This window comes from Pollachius pollachius (genome assembly GCF_949987615.1).
Source record: "Pollachius pollachius genome assembly, chromosome: 2".
NCBI lineage: Eukaryota > Metazoa > Chordata > Actinopteri > Gadiformes > Gadidae > Pollachius > Pollachius pollachius.
In genome coordinates, this window is record NC_136935.1 from 11,582,723 (window position 1) to 11,605,481 (window position 22,759).

At 44.1% G+C, this 22,759-nt stretch overlaps 1 protein-coding gene across 4 annotated transcripts; it reads left to right on the forward strand.

The window, feature by feature from the left end:
• Window positions 1-649: 649 nt before the first annotated feature.
• On the forward strand, window positions 650-15,691 carry LOC307071613 (phosphatidylinositol 3,4,5-trisphosphate 3-phosphatase and dual-specificity protein phosphatase PTEN). 4 transcript variants are annotated; one of them, XM_079730652.1, is made up of 10 exons: window positions 650-1,604; window positions 5,401-5,485; window positions 5,600-5,644; window positions 6,340-6,383; window positions 7,216-7,454; window positions 7,687-7,828; window positions 9,974-10,042; window positions 10,642-10,808; window positions 11,271-11,666; window positions 14,334-15,691. In XM_079730652.1, exons 1-10 carry the CDS (start codon window positions 1,526-1,528, stop codon window positions 14,511-14,513), a joined length of 1,446 nt encoding a protein of 481 aa, XP_079586778.1. In that variant the 5' UTR covers window positions 650-1,525; the 3' UTR covers window positions 14,514-15,691. The 4 variants fall into 4 exon arrangements, with proteins under 4 accessions (XP_079586778.1, XP_079586779.1, XP_079586780.1 ...); XM_079730653.1 differs by having other exon boundaries at window positions 11,271-11,657; window positions 14,328-15,690; XM_079730654.1 differs by lacking the exon at window positions 9,974-10,042 and having other exon boundaries at window positions 14,334-15,690.
• Window positions 15,692-22,759: the final 7,068 nt, after the last annotated feature.

Below are 22,759 nucleotides of genomic sequence, written 5' to 3' on the forward strand. Positions count from 1 at the left end.
TTGAGGCCACTTGCCCCTGAATCCATCCTCAAGACCTTCTCCACCCACCCTGCCTGGTTCTCCTGAACAGCCTTGTGGCATGTCTGGAATTCGTCCTTTGCAACTGCACCTCATTCCAACCATTAACCTATCCACTTATATACCATTTCGCTTTATTTGTTCCCTAGTAGTTTGATACCCATGTTACTCTGTCATTCCCTAATCTTTAGCCTTCTCGAGGCTAGTTCAGGGAACTAAGGATTTTATTATTTTCTTTATTAAACTATTTATAACACTTCTTGCCTGCATTTGGATCCTATCCCTTTTTGTTCCAGCACTGACGTGTTTATTGAGTGTGTAATTATATCAAGGTCATGATTTGAATGATATCATTTTCCCTAAACTGGCAATAATATAAAACAGACTCATATATTGTATAATTAGTTATTGTATAAGCCATGATGTCTAAAAGAAAGTTTATAGTTCCAAATTTAGATTACGGAATAGCTATATGTTAGAAACTTCCCTAATTAAAGAACCACGTGATCACTTTTGACAGACGGGAACCATCGCCTGCCCACTGAGAGTGTCCTTCCGCAATCGACCATAATCACAACGCCTCTACTCCGAATGCAATTTTTTAACTAAACAATAATGACGTCACCCTTGGCAAATTTACTACTCTACATTTAAATATCTAAATACAACATTTTCTATCTAATATTGTGTGTTAGTAGCAGGAAGGAGTAGGACTATTTGTTGGAAGGCGGTAGGATATGTGCTATAGAAGCCTAGCCTGCTCTATCTTCTTTTTTCCTCTGGTGGAGGCCGTGATGGGAGCCTGAGAGTCCCGCCGCAGAGACCCAAGAAACGATGATTCCCCGGGACCGAACTGTCAAATCGAATCGCTGCAAATCTGTAAAACGTGTATAGTTCAATATACATTCAAGGTGGAGCCTGTCACTTCTTTTTCCAGATGTGTTTTTGGCGATCTTTCGACTATAATGTTGGTTCGCTAGGAGGCTTTTGGGTCAGAAAGGAGCCGTAGCTATTGTCGCTAGCTAGCTTTGCTAGCTAGCTGGTAAGCTAGTGCGCTAGCCGAGTCGGGAGTAAACTGGACACGGGCTCTGGGACCGGTGATTTTGCACTTCGCTGTCAATCACAGCAGCAACAATTAAGCTATCCTGTGTGGACCGAGACCGACCTTTTTAAAGCTGTTTCACAAGGGGGAGAAGTGCATGCATTGTGTGCGGGACTTCTGCCAGACTGAATTCGGAATTGGGAAAAAGTGGGGCCTGCGCTGAGGAGCAGAGCAAGGCCCGTCTTTATGATCAGAAGAAACCCTTCTAATCCCACACAGGACCACCGCTAGCGCTGCTAGCCTGTTCGTCTTTGCGAGGACCTGCCAACATTCAGCCCTCGCAGCGATCGACCGACCGACAGCAAAAGCCATCTCTGGGTTCGAGTGGAAAAAACGGAAGAAGAACATAGATAACCCGCTCCTTTAATTTTTAAAATCATACAGACTCCAGTGCGTTGACACACAATGGCCGCGATTATCAAAGAAATGGTCAGCCGAAACAAAAGGAGATACCAGGAGGACGGCTTCGATCTGGACTTGACGTGTATCCTTTCATGTGTTATCACTTCCATGTCTTAACGCCGAGCGCATGCATTGTATGCCTTGGTTTCAGCACCACAGCCAGGGCATGATGACTAGAGGTGAATGCCTGTGCTCTGCAGCTAGCGCGTTAGCTTCCATGCAGTTAATCTGGACATTGACTGCTAGCTCTTTGGTTAGCTCACCAGGTAACGCATCATTGCTGTTATCTTTTGGATCGGTCAAATAAGTAACGTGCATAAATGTCAACATTGCGACATTGGGCGCGTTGTTGTCCTGTTTAAATGGAATGGGACATCGATTCAAGTATGCACAACTTGCACACCGATCATCAAGCTGTGACCATTGCCTGGATAAATCGGCAGGGTTTCAGATGGTCAGTTATGATAGTCTAACGTAGCAGCTGCTTTTGCCTTGCGAAAATTGTGTTGTATGGTCTCCTTTATTTCACTCTCACCGTTAAGGCGATCTGTGGATTTATTTTAATGCTTCAGCCACACAAATATCCGTTTATACAAACGAACGTGTCCTCGCAGAATATCAGATAATCTGATGCCATACTTCCAAGGCAATGATTGCATTATGGAAATCCATGATTATATGGGTTTCAAAACCCGCACCTGACCTTCTAAAATGTATTCTCTGAACTGTATGCTAAACGTTGGTGATTGGCCGTTAAGGAAATGTTTGGGTTGATGTTGACAAATTGGGCACTACAACGTATCACGACGTCTACTTAATGGGATCCATTAAATGGGGTAAATCTGATAATTATTCAGCGAAGGTCACCCTTCAACTCAAGCGTCTATTTGGCAGTTCAGGATACTAACATCACTTACCATGGACATCTTTTTAAAATTGAGTCTCCGGTGTCTTTGCAACATTGCTGAGGATTTCGCCTAATGGCAGTGATGCAGGCAAATAAGATGAAAATCAATATCATTTCCGGTCATTATTGTTGGAAACTTAAACTGAATCGTTTCTGATCACTTTTGCCGTAGCCATTTCGGGCGCATTGTCTCGCGTGTATTATGGAGAGCGGCTTTGTTGCATAGGGGATGGATGTAACGTATATAATTGTAAATGGACGACCCTTTTGAGAAGGCCTGGCGGGATCTGCAGTCAGGATGGAAGGAAGTAAACCATGTATTTTGGATATTGGATGTGATTCTTTGTGGGCTATATAAATGACTAATTTCTGGAGTTGTGAGTTGAATCCCTCAGACTAACTTGGGGGTGGGGGGGGGTCATCAGTTGGTGCTGAAAGCTGCTTCTTGGTTTAAGTTTGGACGTCCTTAAACTATCCCCATTTTTGGCACAGTATGCCGAAACAATATGGTCCCTGTGCAGTTATGTAATGTAGTATAATAGTTCTGGGAATGGCCCTTAAAATAGAGTACCAGTGATCCTCTATCAGCATTGCTGCCCTAGTGCTCTCTCGCTCTCCTCTCTCTTTTGCTCTCTCACTCACCATCTCTCCCTTTTGCCCCTGTTCGTTCCTACTCCCAATATTTAATTCTCTGTCCCTCCCTCCCTCCCTTCCTCTCCTCTCACTTGACTCCTTTCCTCAGCTTTCCTTTTTTCCTGTCCTCCTCACCCCCTCCTCTGGGTTCTCCCTCGCTCCCACCCAACCACTCCCCCTCCTGCTCTCGGTTGTAGATTTGGCATATGCATGGAGCTAACTGACTTCACAGTGAAAGGCGTGCCTGAAATGGCTTCTTTTTTTTTTTTGCTTCAAGCTTCCGTGGGGGGGGGGGGGGGGTGGGAGAGTGGTGGGGGCCGTCCAGTGTACGTTTCCTTCCAGCTGCAGAAAGTGAGAATCCAGCCCCCCCCCCCTCCTCTGCATGCCCTGGGCTGATGCTCTCCTGGGAATACTGTAGTTTAAAAAAAAATGAGGGAAGAAAAATAACACAGAATAGTCCCCGACTGGAATTGCTGTGCCACTAGGGTCCAAGGGTTAGGGTAGCTCGGTAAACGCGCTTGGATTCTAGGTCCCTAGTTTGCTCAATATAATACCGGAACCATAGTAGAGAGGGTAAATGATGGATAAAGCCTACATCACATCTGTATTTGTTTGTGATGGAAATCCTCAGTTATATCTGTGCGTAGTATGGACAGTGGAATTGCATAGATTTTGGGGTAAACAAATGTTATAGTTACAGTACAGTTGACTGTTAGGCTAAGGCTATCACAGCAGACAAACTATCCCATTCACAAATCTGAGATGGAACATATCTGAAGCACACATATTGTTAGCATGCAGCAAAAATTGACAAGATTTGTGGAGAGCAAGTCAACTTCTCTTTTTGCTTAACCCTCAGGGGCATTTATCAAAGCTTTCAGACCAGTTTACTAAACCTAAATCACTCAGCCAAAAAAGGTTGTCGCCTGAAGGAGCGGCACAAAATATGGGACTCGTCCAATTAGAAGTGTTCCACCTATCTATTTATGATTCCGTTACCAGGAAACATAAGGCAAAGCCTTGCCCTTTAGTCACAGGTTAAAGTGTGCTTCAAGCTGCTCATGTCTACGCACACGCCCCAGTCACCGTGGGCGTTGACGCCGTCATGCCAGGAGCACACGCACGCCAACTCGATTACTCTTTTCCATGGCAATATGACACTTTTGGGTTGCCTTGAATATCCCGGCATAATTGGTCATGATACCCATGCACCCGTTATCCCTGTCAGTCAAGGCACGATGGAGTCAGGCGCTGGAAAGGTGTCAAGTCACAAAAGGAGGCGGACAAGGTGTAGCAGGGTAGGGGGTGGGGTGTTCGAGTATCAGCCCAAAGGCTGTAGGTTCGATCCCCACTGCGCTTACTCTGGCGTCCTCAAGCAAGAGGCCCGACCGGCACTTGAAGACAAGGATGTGCAATCACTTTGTCGTTTTGGCTAAAAGCTAAATTACTTGATCGCAAATGTGGTTAAACAATTGAGTAATATTATTTTCTGAAATACAATCCATCAATTGAAGCCAGCTTCAACCCGTCGGAAAACTTAAAGAAACAACTTGTGTCCCCTCCATCAGAACTGCAATGCCCTTTGTTTCCGTTCTAAAGCTACAAGGAGAGCGAGATAGGCCCAACGTTGGCGGTATGATCTCAATATAACTTGTGAGCTCTAAATATACCCGCAGGGCAGCTAGTAGAGGGTCTTCTCTCTGGGCAACACGTTGGCCCGGGGCTCTAGCTGAAGGACTCTAGTACCGCTTAGCTTTTTCTATCATGTCTCCCACTCTCTCTAGCACCTCTCTTTTGCTCCCTCTCCGCTCTCTTTCTCTCTAGTACTTCCCTCTGTCTCTCTCTTGTCCCTCTCACTCGTCTCCTCTCACCCATTTCTCTCCCCCCCACCCTCTTCTGTCTCTTTCTGTCTCCCCTCTCTCTCTGTGTGGCACGCCCTCCTGGGCCGTCCAACCATCTGTTCACACACCAACACGCGCAGATTGATCCAAAACGCTTCCTTTTCCCTCGCTCTTGTCTAGTCATGAACATTACCATGATCACCTTCCCGGCATTTTTTTTTTTTTTTTACACGTGCTGAAATTCCCTTCACGGCATGTGTCTCGCCGGGAATTTGTATTGTTTAAAAATATTTTGGGTCAGCATTGCGGATGTGTGGGAATTTACAATTTTGTGTATGAAATTATTTTGGACTTGTACTCTTAGTGTTCATTATGGAATTTTAGCGTGCCTTGGTGTTGTGTGTTTGTGCATGTATGAGGTATGAATTATCTTGCCTTTGAACACACACTGGCATACCTGTACATGGTAGTGTATGATTCCTTGACCTCCTGAACAGATATATATCCAAACATCATAGCTATGGGCTTTCCTGCAGAGAGACTTGAAGGCGTTTACAGAAACAATATAGACGATGTAGTACGGTGAGTTAATCCCCTGAGCCACCTGTCCTGAACTGCACATGATTGCTGTCATATGTGTTAGTTAGTGTCTTGTCTATGTTTGGGCTCAATCGTGCTCTGCTCTTTTCCTCCTAGGTTTCTTGACTCGAAACATAAAAACCATTATAAAATCTACAACCTGTGAGTATTGTTGCACCCTCATCGCCTTGTTTCACATCGTGCCTCCTGTAAAAGGGAGAATCATTGCTTTGCTAAGCAAAACTTATGACTATAGGCTCCTGCAAGTTTACAGAAATACAAATCTGACAATAATGTACATGGTAGCTGTAGTATTAATGCGTGATAAGATGCAAAGAAATATCTAACCAAGATAAAGGTCACTTCCTGTGCTCATACCAATGCTCCGCTAATGGCTCATCTGAAGGCTGCTAAACAGTGTCTGTTTTGCAGAAGCTAGCTGACATGGAAACAATTGTCTACCTACATGTTAGCAAACTGATGTGAAACTATAGAAATACGCCCACTCAGGGGCAGCAGCACACTATGAACCTTAAATGGTTTGGAAAATAGCCCATTGGCACATTCAGTTCTAATGCTTTGTTAGCATCAAAACCTTTATATAATGTGTTTGGTTAGTTTGGTTTCAAGGTTTAATTTTATTCCAAGCTATATCGTACAGCACCAGAATATGGTTCTCAATTAAAGTACTATTCAAAGTGAAATGCAGCATTTTTATGTTTGGAGACATTTCGTTTTTTTTTGCTATTTTTTTGTTTTTTGTTATTGCTATTTTTTTGTAGATTTTATATTTCAAAGTCATTCAAGAGTCACTTCTTCATCACTGACCAGATGTATTGTTTTACTTCCCTCTTCAGCTGTGCAGAACGACACTATGATGCTGCCAAATTTAACTGCAGAGGTAAGTCCTCTTCACCTTCCCCTCACCGTCCTCTCCCCTCTCTGAATGGTCCTGTGTAGATCAACTGATCCTAGTGTCCCCAAAGGTGGAACAAAATCTAAAAGAGAAAATTCTCTCTCCCTGTCCGACTGTCTTTTAAGTGGGCAGTCATGGCTTAATTAAGGAAATATATATAATTAGCCTAGATCAACCAATTTCTGAGTTACAACACGTTTTAACAGAGTAATGCTTAAAAGAAGCTGAAGCAAAATATGTAGTAATGAATGAGGCTAGCCTACTTCAAATGATCATGAAACTAAGAAGGTGGATTGTTTCAATGAAATCGCACCGCACTATTATAGGCTACTAACGCTATTCAAAAGCATTCAAAGTAAAACGAACTATGCTGGATGAACGATGGCCAGAAAAGGATATAAGGCAGATATGCTGATCTTCCCCCAGAACTGTTAAAACAACACTCGTGGCTCTTCTGCAGCCCAGCTGCGAGCCCACCCCAGTTGTGCGGCGCCGTGCCATTGTCTTTTCTTCTGCTATTAATAGATTATCAATGGATTTATGTTTTTATTTGTTCATTTCCATTTTCACAATATTGTAGAGTATGTGTTTGAGAGAAAAAAAAAAGTTATGTCTTGTTCTTATATGTAATTTATTTGTTCGTAATGAACTGCTATGAGTACTGTTAGAGTCCCGGATCGATGAGCAGTATTGATTAGTTGTAGCGTTAAAATCCAAAGACCTAAGAAAAAATAGGGGGTCACAGCCCCAAAAGAATAAGCTACACAACCCTGCCCTCGTTTCTCAACCCCCCCCCCCCCTCCATCCCCTCCTCCAGTTGCACAGTATCCCTTCGAAGACCACAACCCGCCCCAGCTGGAGCTGATCAAGCCCTTCTGCGAGGACCTAGACCAGTGGCTGAGCGAAGACGACAATCATGTGGCCGCCATCCACTGCAAGGCTGGCAAGGGTCGCACGGGCGTAATGATCTGTGCCTACCTGCTGCACCGCGGCAAGTTCGAGGAGGCCCAGGAGGCGCTGGACTTCTACGGCGAGGTCCGGACGAGGGACAAGAAGGTGGGCTGATTTAAAAAAAAAAAAAAAAAAAAAAAGTATAGGTATTTTAAGGGTGGTTGGGTTTAAACTGGGCCTTATGGCGAAGTCGGGAGAAACACAAGGTCGGTCGCTTTAGTTTTTTTGGTCAGACTTTTTTTTTGTATCTTATTGCTTCAGCAAAAGCACCGTCACCGATGGGTCACAGCATGATCAAAGTTGTGGAGCCCCATCTTAACATCTCTCCTCCCCCCAGGGAGTGACGATCCCGAGCCAGCGACGCTACGTCTACTACTATAGCTTTCTGCTGAGGAACCACCTGGACTACAAGCCCGTGGCCCTACTCTTCCACAAGATGGTGTTTGAGACCCTGCCCATGTACAGCAGCGGCACCTGCAGTGAGTCCCACGCCTTCTCCCGCTCCACCGACCGCCACCGTAGCTCTGCGCACACACACGTACAAAAATGCACACATTCCTGTCAGCATTGCACACACATTGCTTTCTCGCCCACGCTAGCCTTAGCGTTGCACAATGTCAGCTTAGCCCTGAGTTAGCTTAGAGTTGTGTGAGTGTGGCAAAGTTTTTACATGGAAACATGTTAGCATGGTACTGTTTAAGTCTAATGTTAGGTTGATGTTATCGCTGCATTAGCTTAGCGCAGAGTTAGCTTGACGCTGCGTTAGTGCGCTGGGTTAGCTCAATGCTATGTGGACGGGTCGTCCTCTGTGATGTTCTCCCTGTGCTTGCCCCTACCAGAGGATTATTCAAGTATATAATATGTGACTGAATCAGCCGCAGCATTGCTTCGCCTTTCACCTGAAACTACGCTAGCTATCAAGAGTAGGATGGAAGGCTCTAAGTGGCTCACTCCACTACCTCCCTCCTTTGCTTTTGTCAAAGCTGAGCGTTTCATGATAATGGCATAGGCATTCACACAAAGAAGTAGTGATGACTCTTGCTGTTCTTTGTACAGGAAGGTAGTGCCGTCTCTTTTCTCTGTGCGGGAAACAAATGTTGTTTGAATGACTCAACTTTTAATTTGTCATTCTTTCAGAGCTAGGATATTAACAGCCATGACCAACACAACTAAAGATCTTAATCAACATGACCATAGTTTCTTTGACTTCCTGCTAGCAGTAAGGAAGGAGTAGAGGCGTGTTCATTACATACAGTCTCATGCCGTAAACATGGACAAGCCCACAGAGCTGTCCAGTTGCTTTGCTTAGCATTTCCTTCGAGTATTTGAATTTGGCAAGGTCACTCTTTTAATATGGAGATCCATGTTGCTGACGTAACGGCAAAAAGGGAAGTGTAGCTATCTGTATTGGGATGCAAAACGCTGACCAATCGCAACATTGGTTTCACTGCCTTGTGTTGTTTAGTCGAAGGGTATATATTTTGTCTGCCTATCGCTGGCCAAGACATTGTCCCGTTTGGTCGTGTTGCCTTCAAGTGAAGCCTAGGATTGTTTGAGGTATTCTTTCTGTTACCAGTCTGGGTAGTCAGTGAATCAACTGAAATTCACAATCTTATATCTTTTATCTCTTCCGCTCGGTTTTGTGGAGGTTTTGTGGAGTCTCATTTAATTTGCCCGATAAGAAAACCACTGTTCTCACCAAGAGAGCCGATCCCTTATCAATATGCTCTCCCCGTATCAATACTCGGGGGAACCTTGCAGACTGTGGTTAGCCCTTAGGTTGTCATCTCCTGATACCATTTCAGACTGATTTTTGCGCCGTGTGAACTTGCCGTCGCTGCGTCCCACTTTCCTTTCACGATACTGTGCATGCGTGTGTACTCGGTGTGCGTTCCTTCGACAAACGATCGACAAAATCTCTGAATCTGTTTGTCGCTTGAACCTCTTTCCTGTTGGGGGTGTTGCTTGAAACCCCTTTCCTGTGCACTTGATCTCTCCCATCGTCCTCTGTCCATGCCTCCTCTCCTTGCCACCCTGTGTCCGCACCCCCCCGACCACCCATGGGTGCAACTTACCGCTGTGACCTCATTCACCTTGCTTTTTAACTCGCCATTCCTTTTTTTTACATTAAAAAAACAAGACCCGTAATTTTATTTATTTGTATCTGCCCACTAAAGGGTCAACCTATTTCCGTCAATTCATTGTTTGTAGGACAGGCATAGTTCAACAGAGGCCTCCCTTTTGTTTTTTTCGGTCGTTATAGTACAACCTTATCCCCATTTAAGTGTCTCTGTCCTGGTATGAAATCTGACCATAATCATACCGTCAACCTTGTCCGCTCATCGATTTGAGATAATGTCCCATCAAAGAGGTTGTGTGTGTGTGTAGGTGTGGCTGAGCGTGTGTTTTTTATTTTATTTCAAGCCGTGTGGATGCAAACCTGCCATGCAGTGCTTTGCGTGGACGTGTGTTTGTGTTGGCTTTTGTTGTCTGTACTTGCTGTGTGAAGCCCCTCGCCCGCTCATGTTCTGAGTCATGACCATGTCCCGTTCCCCCCCCTCCCTCTCTCTCCATCAGGGGACTCCCCCTCACTATGTATGACCATGTCCCTCTCTCTCTCAAAGGGGACAGTTCTGTTAAAAACCGGAGCGAGCAGATCCCGCAGGGCTTCAAGAAAGGGAATTGGCACTGGGGTAAATGAGCCTTTTATCAATGTTTTCATATTTTTATATATATATATATATATATATTTATACTTTCTATTGGGGCCACAGAGAACCACCAGGAAGGACTGTAGCTTTAGACGAGCCAGCAGATGTCTCACTGACTACCTCCTCACTGAGGCCCACCACACCCTAGTTCCGTTAACGTTACCACAATAATCTACAAGACCTACCCAAAGAGGGTTAAAAACAAAACGCTTGGCCGACGCGTTTCTTTCTTCTCAGTCCAAAGCCTTGACTTATCTTGCGCATTAAAATACAATCCCATTTCCTTGGTTCTGGGTGTCTTTAAAACATATATACTGTCTTTCCTTTCCTTACTAAATTTGAGCTAACTGTTTTTTATTTTGTTTTTAGATCTTTTTTTTTTTTTTTACTTAACTTCTTGTTTTGCATTTAATGGGTGTGTGGGTTTGCTTGTTCCTGCCATTCCTATGGTACTAACCCTGGTATTCTGTCTGGTCCTTGGATCCTCCTCCTCCTATCCTCCTCCTCCTATCCTCCTCTCTGTCCCCCACCACCCTGACCAACGCGCGACCCTTGCATGCGACGGTATCTTCTTCTTGCAGACCCCCAGTTTGTGGTGTACCAGCTCAAGGTGAAGATCCACACCTCCAACCCGGCGCACACGCGGCGCGAGGACAAGCACATGATGTTTGAGTTCCCCCAGCCGCTGCCCGTCTGCGGGGACATCAAGGTGGAGTTCTTCCACAAACAGAATAAGATGATGAAAAAGGTGGGTGGATCTTTTTCTCTTTTCCTCCGCCCAATATTCGGATATTCCGATTTTTCTATTTTTTTTTTCACTAGCTTGGAGCTTGTCTTCCCATTGGTTGATTAGTAGAGGACGATTCTGTCTGCTGATAGCCAATACCGCACTTGCAGATCCCTGCCTTAAGCAGCGTCAATGGTTGAGATAATTATGAAGCAAGAGAAGCTGAATTTAAACCATATTTGTCTACTATCAGAACTAAGATTATGAAGTAATTTGTCAGACTAAACATAATCCGATTTTGTTTTTACCTATATTTCAAATGACGAAATGAACAGTTTGTTCATATAGCAGTCCATTTTCATCCAAAGCAGCTTGCGCGGATAATTATTTTGGTGACGTTAGCGGAGTGAGCACTGACATCAAGCTCTCTACCCACTCCTCACTACCTCATCTTCTTCTTCCTGTTTGTTTGTTCTATTTTAGGATAAAATGTTCCATTTTTGGGTCAACACCTTTTTCATCCCGGGGCCGGAGGAGAGCGAGGAGAAGGTGGAGAATGGGACTGTGGGGAACGACCTGGACGGCCTGGTGCCCCAGCAGGCCGGGCTGGGCCTGGGCCAGGTCCCGGTCCAGAGCCCCGCCGTCGCACCTCCGCCCCCGGGTCCTCTTCAGGGCCTGCTGCAGGGGCCACTCCAGGGACTGCTGCAGGGCCCGCTCCAGGGTCCGCTCCAGGGAATAGGTCCCGGTCCGCCCCAGAGCGTTGAGCGTCGGGACAGCGAGAGGGACTACCTCATCCTGGCGCTGACTAAGAATGACCTAGACAAGGCCAACAAGGATAAAGCTAACCGATACTTCTCACCAAACTTCAAGGTGAGTAGAGTTCAAGACCCGGCACCGTGGGCCAGAGCTCGGACGGATTTATACATATGATATAAGTTTTTGGTGTTAACATTGTCATGGAATGGTTCAACCTGAAGGCTTAGTGCTGCACTAGCTGCACCTGCCTTTGGATAATTACTTCCAGCAAATGATACTTCTATAACCAGATATGGAGATAACTATGTAGATATATAGATCTAAGGTATTGTCAACATATATACATATCTTGTGTGTGTGTTTGTTTGTGTGAGAGACTTCTGAAAAATTATATTGAGGTGAATAATGGTGAGGACTAGGAACAACTGCAGATGGCTGTGCTCTGTGGGCGTGGGGCAGGGGGGGCTACAGTGTTGTGCGTAACAAGCGCTTGGTAGCCAGCTAGAACAGGAAATGTGGGCAGTACAAAGAGAAGGGCCTAACTGACATTTAGCAGATACAATGACTAACGCACAGACACTGTAGCTACAGGAAAGACTCTTAATAAGTGAATTGCAGAAACATTACAGCAGTGTTGTACACCTAGATCATAATCTGACCTATAATACTGTACAACTGTGTCACGATTAGATCTTTAACACTGTACCACTGTCAGCATTTGATCTACAGTAGTGTACAACTGTCCTATGATTAGATAGACGTTGGTATGCCACGGTCACGATAAGATGTACAACACTTGTACAACTGTCCCAATCTCCTCCTCAATGGTTTCCAACTGTCACGATTAGATGTGTACCACTGGGTCATGTTTTAATCTACATTAGTGTGCAAGTTTTGGGATTACAGCTAGCTCCTTAATATAAATCCGATTCCTAAAGTCTTGTTTGATTACCTTCCCATTTCCAAACACATTCCGACAGGAAAATGTTTCTCAGATATTGAGAAACCTGGTCACTGTACAACATTTGACAAAAACAAATAACATGCGTTTCAGTTTAAACAAGACAAAGCCAATGCTACAGGAGGCGGGTGAATAGACTTAAACAATCCTCCCTCCATGTCTAAACTAAAGCGGTAACGCCGGCTATCACAAAAACACCTCCAGTATGTTCTGCAGACAACAATCTCAGAGAAGCCCTCCCCAATCCCCCCGGCCCCTTCGCTGGACCACCAGAGTGTTATTTCCTATATGCTACTTTTATACATGGGGTTCCCCCTCGGCCTGTAAACATACTAAGAGCCCAGACGTATAGTCCGCACGATGCTGACGCTAGTCGTGGTAGTAGACAGTTCTACTGCCGCTAAGCAAAAGTGCCGGTGAATGAGGCTTCATTGGTAAAACACGTGTAGGGAATATAGATCAGCTCACAATTAGGTTTTTAGCTCTTTATAGTGTACATATATTTTTTCTTAAACTATTTCCTGTTTATCCTGCTTGTATGAGTACCATGGCTCTCCCTCAATGTCACTGAATCAGAAACCGATGTTGGGAGAAGTAGGTTACCCATGTAAGAAATGGGTCCTGGTTGTGTTGCATGGCTCGAGACTAACTTTTTTCACTGGGAGTACTGTGGCCCCTAACTGAACATTTTAGGGGCGTAACCAGAAATTTTAATTAGCAGATATTTAAAAGTGCTGTTTCAAATTCAGTGTCACATTTTATTGTGATTCTCATCTGTCCCAACGGTTTCCACGTGTGCGCGCATGCATTCGACGAGCACGGAAGCGACAGTTTCACGGGAGTGCGCCCGCTTGTCGTGCCTCTTGACAGGACGCCGGCCTCGTCTCTGCCCGCTGGCCTCTCCATTGAGAATTAGCAGGCGCGACAAACGCCTCCCCTGTGAAATGCCCTTTATGGCACCTGAAGCAGAATCCTGCACGGGTTCGGGTACACGCGAGTACTTTGGATGAAACGGGTGGAAAATAATGTACTGTTTCGGGTGCGGGTTGCACGCCTGAACAGCGTGGGTCGGTCGCAGGTTTTGCGATTTTATTATATATTTTTTAATTTATTTTTTTACTTCTACGGTCCTGAATATTTCATTCAGGAGAGGAGTCGTCAATTAAAACGTTCAACAGTGGATGATGTGCTTTGTGTAGAATCTCAGAGAAGCCCTCCCCACTCCGATTTGATGACTGTTCAAGACTGGAACTGGCACACTAGCCGCAGGTCGGAAGAACAAGTCAATACATAGTTTGCTTGCTCATTGGTGAAATGCACGTAGCAGGTTGTGAAATCTTTCTCCTTCTCCCGATAATAGCTAGGACCCTCCCCCTCCACACATTAGCCACTAACAGTGGCCATTCCCTATCCTTCTCACATTCATGAGAGAAGGCCTGCTGCACACTCCGGATTCATCGACGCGCCCCTTCAACGTTTAACGAGTAAAACAATATATTTTACAAAAAGCGCAAAATTACTGGTCGCACATGCGCAACCAGATGTAAAATTCAGTCGCACACACTCAAATTTTGGTCACAAAATGCAACTATTTGGTCGCAGTCTGTAGCTCTGTGTTGGTATCAAAAAGATTCTAGAAAAATAAGTGTGCAAATGTTGATAAGGTAAGGTAGCCAGTGAGTGTGTTTGAGTGTGATGTGCAGCAGTGAGAGCACATCACTGGGAGGCAGTGAGTGTGTTTGTGTGTGATGTGCAGCAGTGCTTCCCATTCAGTAAGGCCTGTGCTCTCTCTCTGTCCCCCGTATCTTTCCTTACTGCTGCAGGTGAAGTTGTACTTCACCAAGACGGCGGAGGAGCCGTCGAATTCGGACGCAAGCACTTCTACGTCGGTCACCCCCGATGTCAGTGACAATGAGCCGGACCATTACCGGTACTCCGACACCACGGACTCGGACCCGGAGAATGAACCTTTTGACGAGGAGCAACACACGCAGATCACGAAAGTGTGAACGTTTCTGTTTTTTTTTGTTTTTGTCTTTTTGTTTTTTAAAACGGGAAGAGAAGAAGAAAATTGTGCACCGGCGCGTGACGGAGGGAGGAGGAAAAAAGGAAAAAAAAACTTGAATACAAACTGAAAAGAAGAACCATTTCTCTTTGAGTCCCGAACCTTCCCCGTACGGCAATAGATTATCATCATGTCCAATGCCAATTTTAGGGAAATCAAAAAGATGAATATCCTGACCAATATATTGTTTTTATTTTTAAATTTTTCTCTTTTGGCACGGCCGTGCGAGATATTGACACTGTCGCCCCGTGGGAAAAGGTGCTGTAGCTCTAAAAAAAAAAACGAAACGTGTTTATATATAAGTATATACATATGTGTATGTATATACGTATATACATGCATTATATATATATTAACTTTTTTGTGTCAAAGACAATGGAAAGAATACCACAATCAGGAGACGGGGAGTGTTGAAGTGTGGGAGAAGTAAGAATGATATACTAGGAATATGCTGCTCCTTCTCCTGTCTAAACCAAGGCCAGTGCTGCAGTCACTTTTGTTTTTCCTCCCCCCCCCCCCCCCACTCTCCCCCTTCGCCCACCTCGCCTTTGACCTCCCACCCCTCACCTTTAACCTCCCTCCTTGCCTTTCCTCCTCTCCTTCCACTTACTCCTCTCCCCCCCCCCCCCCCCCCCCCCCTGTCCCTCCTCCCATTGATAGTCACCCATCTCCTGCTCCTCTTATCTTCCCTCCTTCCGCTCCCCTCCCTTCATTCCTCTCCTTCCTCCTCTACTGTGAATGCTTCTCGTGCTCTTGGCAGGCTGTCCCATGTGACGCGTGGTCACTGCAGTGCAAACTGCATGCGGGTGATGGGCTGGGGGACGGGTGGGGGAGGCGGGAGGGACAGTGGTGGTCAGGGGTCATAAAGAGGCTGTGATGATGTTTCAAAGCATTGCCATTCCTTTCCCCCACCCCCACTGTGTATACGTTTTAAATTATGCAGAACAAGGCATCCCCATGTAATTGTCAATGTTTTTTTTATCATAAGATAATAAAAAAAAATATAATACACAACCGCAGGGAGACAAGTGTTTGCAATAATGTCAACACTACATTTAAAGGACAATAGTGGTGTGCATGTATTGGATTTGGCGTCCATCCCTAATAAATGTATGCAATGTTGTCTTTTCTTAAAGAAAACTGGCCTTGAGGTGTGTCTTGTGCATGGAAGTCCTGGATGCCTTCTGAGTTCTGAGAACTCCTAGTGTGCACACTACGCAGCTTGGGGAAAAGCTTGTTCCCCTTTCACATCAGCAAGGATGTCGCAGTTTGTTGTACATGCGTCTCTTAAGTCTCAACCGATCACTCAGTCGCAAGGTAGTGGGTTTGAAGCCCAACGTCCGCAGCTTACCTGTAGGCAGCCTTGAGCAAGATGAACCTAGACATTTATCAGCTCCTAAATGTATACAAAGCAATATGGATACTAATTAAGAAATTTATATAAAAATGCAGATGTTTTAAGTCGATTTAGGTAAGTGCGTTCATGGTTATGTGCTGGAGGGTTGACCGATTGGTTAAGTCTTGTGAGTTCATCTAAAGTAGGGACTATATATGCCTTACCACCTATTACTACTTTTTACTTGGTAGGCCTCCTGCTCGAAAGGTAGTTGAGGCATTTCATGCCTTGAAATGTAATGTATATGCTTAGTAAGCATATGTAGTCCTCGCTTTAGATGATCTCACCCAAAATACTTAACTAATGCTTTCTTGCTACCTAAACTACTCATGAATTGCACATTCTAAACCAATATCAAATAACCATTAATCATTACAGATTATGAATAGCTCACTAATGAGTAATCATGTAACAATATTTCAAAAACAAACTGCTTTGTTTAAATAATAAAGCTGCGTTCACATCAGAAGCGAAGCAAATATTCTACTCGTTGCTCGCCCTTTCATGCGAAGGTTAAAATATTTAACTAGCGAATGAGGAGTTTGCAGCGTTTCGAGTGCCGGTCGAGTTCCAAATTCATCTATTCTCGTCTTTGCATTTACTTTTAATTTATTCGGCCATGTGTTTGTTTTTGATGTGAACCAACGGTTAATTGCCAACTATATGTGTCACAAATGAGCTACTAAATCAGAAAATTAACATAATGTCATCAGGGATAAAGGAAGTCAAAATACTGGCTCCTCCGAAAACAATGTTATGTTCTCCTTTGAAATCTCCGTTGCTGGTCAGAACATTTGTCTTTGTTTTAGCCTGTTTGTAGTGATACCCTATTCTCTGAGTACCCCCGGGTGCCAGATATTAAACAAATATGGAGCCCGCTTAAAACTGCAGTCGGCACGATGTTTTGGTTCGAATTTTGCTCCAAACTATATCTTCACGCAGACACACTGTCTATTGTAAGGGAGTTTCATAGACATTTCAGCAGCAGTACAGAGATATTCACACATTTCAAAGTGAGTACAACTAGTTAGCAAGCTATATGTTGAAATAGCTATGGTGGCCTTGAGTTGCCTGCAAAGAGTTGACTGAGAGGGATTATACTTTGAGCATCTTTGGTTAGGAGTGGACCTCGCTGTGAAACTTGAGACTGGAATAACTCTTCACTGCTGCTACACTGGTCAATGAAACTCACTTCGTTCAGGTCCTCTACCTGGCAATCCATATAAGCTTCATTACTGTGTGGGTGGCCGCCAGAGACAACTCCGATATTGGGAATTTGGACTGCAGTACCGATTTTAAACGCTTGTGTCAATGCTACATATTGTGTAAGTTTAAGATAAACAACAAAAGACAATTATGCAGACGTCTCCACACTAACTACTAAAAATCCAGACAGCCCCCGCATCGCTGTAACACCAATACATCCCCTTACCAAACAGAGAGGAGACGACCCAGTCTCCTCGACTGGAAGGAGATATTATCATACTTTCACTTTTTTTCAGTGAGTGTGACCATGTTTGATCACCCCCATCCTGCCACCATCTCCTGCTGAATGACATCTGAATGAAGTGAGCAAAGGCGCCCCTAACAGAGACTCTGAAGGGAGCTGCTCACCCCCATCTCTCCCTCTTCCTCCCCGGGCTAGTATCCAGCAGCCCAGCCTGGCACAGAAAGCTTGTCCGACTCCACACATGTAAAAAAGAAAAAAATAGAAGTAACAGGATTAAACTAGCATGTCGCTGAGATAGCCAGCAGTGAAGCGAGACGGGGACCCTAACTAAAAACGCCCCAACCGATGCTAAAATAAAATTTAAATCGGAGGGGGGAATAAAACAATCTTTTTTTTTTTTTTTTTTAAGTCTTCCACCACCAGAGGCAGTCAGTCGCATACCCCCGCACCCCACCCCTCACGCCCTCTGCTCTATTAAGACCAGGACCCCTGGGGTCTCTTGAATTGATGGAGACATCAAAGTCTACCCCTCGCCAGCGAGTCGAAGACGGGGGGCCCGAATCACTGGGGCCCCAGCTGTAATTGGCTCTGCTGAGAAAGAAGACGAGATGGAAAGAGAGGGAGGGAGAAATATATATAGAGAGAGCGAGAGGTAGCTGGATGGATAAATAATGTATGTCATGGGCCGGGTGTGAGAGAGGAGTGATGAGAAGAAGGAGGAACGCGCTGACACCACGTCGACGGGGTGGAGGAAGAAGGAAGATCTACGGTAGAATCTGTAGTCTCAAATCGGAAATATAGATCGGATCAATATGCATCAATTAGTACTTTGAGGTTGGATTACATCGAATCTTTTCGAAACCCGTGTTGCTTTCACCTATACTCTATGATGGTATATTTGGCTCCAAGACAGAAGGTTGTGCGTTTGAATCCCCAGTGTCTGCATTCAACTTGTATGCATCCTTGAGCAAGATTCCCTAACCCCCTACTACGTGCTCATAACGACATGTTTCAATTCGCTGTATATTGCTTTGAATAGGAGCATCTCCTAAATGGTACTAATTATGTAAGTCTCATGGTTTATGAAAATATGTGGTTATAGGGAATACGATAAAGAAGTAAGCTGATGAATGGTATTTCAGATACTAATGTCTTCTACACATAGCTTGTGTGGTTTCATCCTTCCATTTCCATTACCTCCATCTCTCCGGCTGTTCCTATAATGTAGGTCATCCTGTAGCTATATGTTCAACAACCATGGATTTAGCAACATCGATGGTTGGTGGTGTCAATCTGAATTCTCTTTGAAAGAATCTCCCCAACTCGTCTTTTCCCTCCAATGTTAATATATTTATGTATTAACCATGAGAGGCATTAACCAACCACGACTGCAAAGTGAAAAAAGCTAAAACCAAAAACAGGGATTTAAACACGGTATTATAACTAAATGGGGGGTCAGTTTGGCCTACAAAGAGTGGATAAGCCCAAGCTGGTAACCCCATTTCTCTTCCATCTGTTGGTCACTGCTACAGAGCTGGTCTGAACCCAACAGGAACCCACCCCCGCCCCTCCCCCTACCCCCTACTCTCTCTAACTCGCTCTCTCTCTTCAACACATCGTTTTCTCTCTCGTTCTCTCTATAAAACACTCCTGCTCTCCCTCGCTCATTTAATCTCCATCTCCCTCTTTTCACCCTTTCTCCCTCCTTCACTCTCCCTCCTTTCTCTTTCATTCTCTCTTTCCCTCCTATTCTCTCTCTCTCCCACTGTCCCTCCGTCTACAGCTCTCTATCTCTCCCACCCCCACTCTCTCTCGCTCTCTCCATATGTCTCTCTATCTCTCTCAGTTTGCACAGCTGTGTTGCGTTTGGATTAGGCCAAGAATAAAACAGGAAGTAGAAATTAAACAAAAGCTTAAAAAAAAGGAGGAAAAAAAATCTGCAGGCACCGTTCCCAAAAGCTGACAATTTACAACTGACAGCGTGTTGGAAAGTACACAAATGCACACATATTGTGCACTTTCCGTCCAACAAACACAAACACTGCAGGGTGGCATGGTTCGTGCAAATGAACACCAAAATGCTTGTTGAGAACCGCTAGTTTTCACTTTCTTCCTAAAGATCACCTCTAAACCTTATTTAATATACGTTTAAGTGTGTTAAATCATTTAGATGATGCTTCATTCCAAAGTTTTTATATAGAAACTATGAAACTAACATTAAGGAGCATGGGCATGAGTTAACTCAGGGCATCGTGTTCAGAGATGTCTGAAGATGGACCCCCAGAACCTTTAGGCTGGGACATACTGGCCCCTAGGTCCATCTGCGATGTCTCCTCTAAGTGCTTCTCTGGGGCTTCTGGAGAACCTCTCAGCCCTTCATCAGACTTCTCAGGTAGGTGACATTTATGAACATTTGTAACTACATACCTCTGTCTACTTTTTTGGATTACTTTATTTCGTTATTTTATACATTATCCTTTTTGAATTTATGTATATTGAAAGACGATGGCTTAATATTAACCTTTTTCTTGGATATAGGGTCATAGGTCAAACCAACTGATGGCTACACATCAGTGCTTGAAATACAACATCCAATAAAAACAGCAAAAGTATTCGTACAAATTCAAGCAATGATGTATCTTCTGACACCTTTTTAACCTTATAACTCAAATATTAGCAGTGATAGCAGTAACCCATTTAACAATGTCACAGTTTCTAATTAAATATGAAGACACCAAAAAAGTACTTTGCCACTCACAGATAGAAAATATTAGGAAGAAAGGAGACCGGATTGGGTAAAATACATGTTGCGAACAAACACATTTTGAGTTGGGGATGTTACGACACTTGTGTGTACTGATGAATGAAAGGAGAAACTGGTAAATGTTACAATACTTACTGGCTCCAACCCCCAACCCTCTTTCTGTTATGATCAATGAAAGACACATGGAATAATAGAAGACATGCTAGCCCCGGGCTATCGGGCTACAGGACACATGGCCTACATAGGAGCACATAGGCTTTAGCATGTTAAGCTCACACAATACACAGTGAATGTATGGAGAGCACTCACAAACCTACGCACACTCACAAACAGACAAGCAGGCGCACACGTACACACATATGCACACACAAAACAGATACAACTACCCAGCCACACAAATGCACAGAATCCAATACAATCAGCCAAACACACACACATATAATCACACACCCACTTTTATATTTGAATTTGTGCTTGGTTTGCCCATAAAGAACGACAAAACAGCACATGTGTGTGCCTGCATTTGTGGGTGTAGGTGTGGGTGTGTTTGTATGTGTATATATATATATATATGTACATCCAAATAGGCATAAACGTGTGTGTGTGCAAGTGACCGTGTGTGTGTTTGTGTGTGTGTGTGTTTGTGTGTGTATATATATGTACATATAGGCAAATAGTTGTGTGTGTGTGTGTGTGTGTGTGTGTGTGTGTGTGTGTGTGCATGCAGGTGCGCAGTGTATAGTTGTGTGTGCAGGTGTGTGTGTGTAAGAGTGTTCCTACAGCCTATGAAGTCCCTGTATTTAACAGATAAATACAGAGACTCTGGACTTAACTCTGACAGCCTCTGTTCTCCACCTGACTCACTAGCCTGGAATCTTAGAGCGGGCATAATCCTTCCCCCGCAAGCCTCTCTCTCTCTCTCCCTCTCTCCCTCTCTCTCTCTTCCTCCCGCTCTCTCTCCTAGCACTCTTCCTCACCCTCGCTCCCTCCCTTACTCTCCTCTCCTGTCTCACTTCTCTAGCTCTTTCATTGTCCCATGTCACTCTCCATTCTGCTTTGTCTCTGTCTCACTCACTCTCTCTCTCCCTCCATCCATCCCTTCGTCGTCTGAAGTGTAACACAAGGCGTAGGTTGGCCATCGATGATGACAGTCCCTAATCCTGACGGAGATAACTGATAGTTAGTATAATGCTCCTCTCTCCTCCTTCTTGCCCTTATCCCTGCACTAGCGACAGACATACAGTATGCAACTCAACTGTCTTTCTCTCCCTCTATGTCCCTTGCTCATTGTCTCTTTCTTAATTCAAGATTCTATCCGATTTTTTTGCGAGAATTTTTTTCTCAAATGTACACATCTGCTATAGATACTCTTTCTCTCTGTCTTTCTGTATTTCTCTCGTTGTTTCTCTCATTATCTCATTGACTCTTTCTCTTTTTCTCTCTCCCCCTCTCTCTCTGTCTGTGTCTTTTTGTTGCCCAATTAAATTCAAGAGTACTTTAATCCGTTACATAGCACAATTGAAGGAGATAAAAATAAAACATATTTTCTTTCATACAAGCAATGTTGAACAACGTGCAATAGCGCGAGATGAGATTGTAATTTTTATGAATTAGCAGTGTGGGAGAGAGACAGAGAGAGATACCCTAAAGGTCAGGTGTTGAAAAGTGCTAATAAATCTATATCAGTCCCAGAGAAGAGGAGGACATTTAGCAGACACTACATTACAGTAGCCTCATCCACATCTTCAGCCTTAGGATATGGAGGACCTACTACCATTTCAATGATATTTACTATGATATTTACTATTACTTTCTGGTCATTTAGCAGGAGCCTTTATCCTGATTGATTTACAGTCGATTGAGTGACAGGTAGCAGTTGGGGCATCTTGCTCAAGGATGCCTACAGGTTGTCTGCCTGGGGACATTGGGGGCCAAACTTCGTTTCATCTTGGCTTCTGAAACATAAAGCTCCCTATACTATCCAGCCCAAATGAAAGCCAGGCACCTACATGCAAAGACATCCTGTTCCTTTATCAGATAAAGTTTGTAAGAAATTGTTGGGAGTTTTCTCACATTTCGTCTACTTTATAAAACAAATTTGTTTTTACTTTGAGATTTAGACACATACTTTTCCTTATAAAAAGCAAAAAGTGCGTGCCAACCATTCAACCCACTCAAGTGCACACAAAAATATTGAGCCGTGCCGTTTCATAACATGCCATATGTTTGTTATAAACGGCAGAACATCAAAAAAATATATGCAGCATTTAATGGTACATAAAAATGTTTTGAAGTTTGAATACCCTTTTTTGATGTCCATGTACTTGTATAAACCATATTATATGGCATGCCTTTGTGAGAGCATAAGCGGTTTACTTTATAGAGCTCTTCCACGTGTAAAAGCTGTGTTTACTGCGTCCAATCGTAGCCCGTGGTAAAACGGCAAAGGCAATGAACAACATAGAAGTGGAATATTTATATATACTACAGTTTTCGCGTGCGCATTGTGCTCGCTCAACCTCTAATTGTAATTAAATCCGTAGCAATAATCTGGAAACCCCAGTCGGCAATTTCAATTTC

What these genes read in the sequence shown, in the direction of transcription:
- LOC307071613 (XM_079730652.1), top strand. Translation starts at nt 1,526, where the DNA reads ATGGCCGCGATTATCAAAGAAATGGTCAGCCGAAACAAAAGGAGATAC. An exon ending in TGCCAAATTTAACTGCAGAG is followed by an intron (nt 6,384 to 7,215) that starts GTAAGTCCTCTT and finishes CCCCTCCTCCAG; the next exon opens with TTGCACAGTATCCCTTCGAA. An exon ending in GAAAGGGAATTGGCACTGGG is followed by an intron (nt 10,043 to 10,641) that starts GTAAATGAGCCT and finishes TTCTTCTTGCAG; the next exon opens with ACCCCCAGTTTGTGGTGTAC.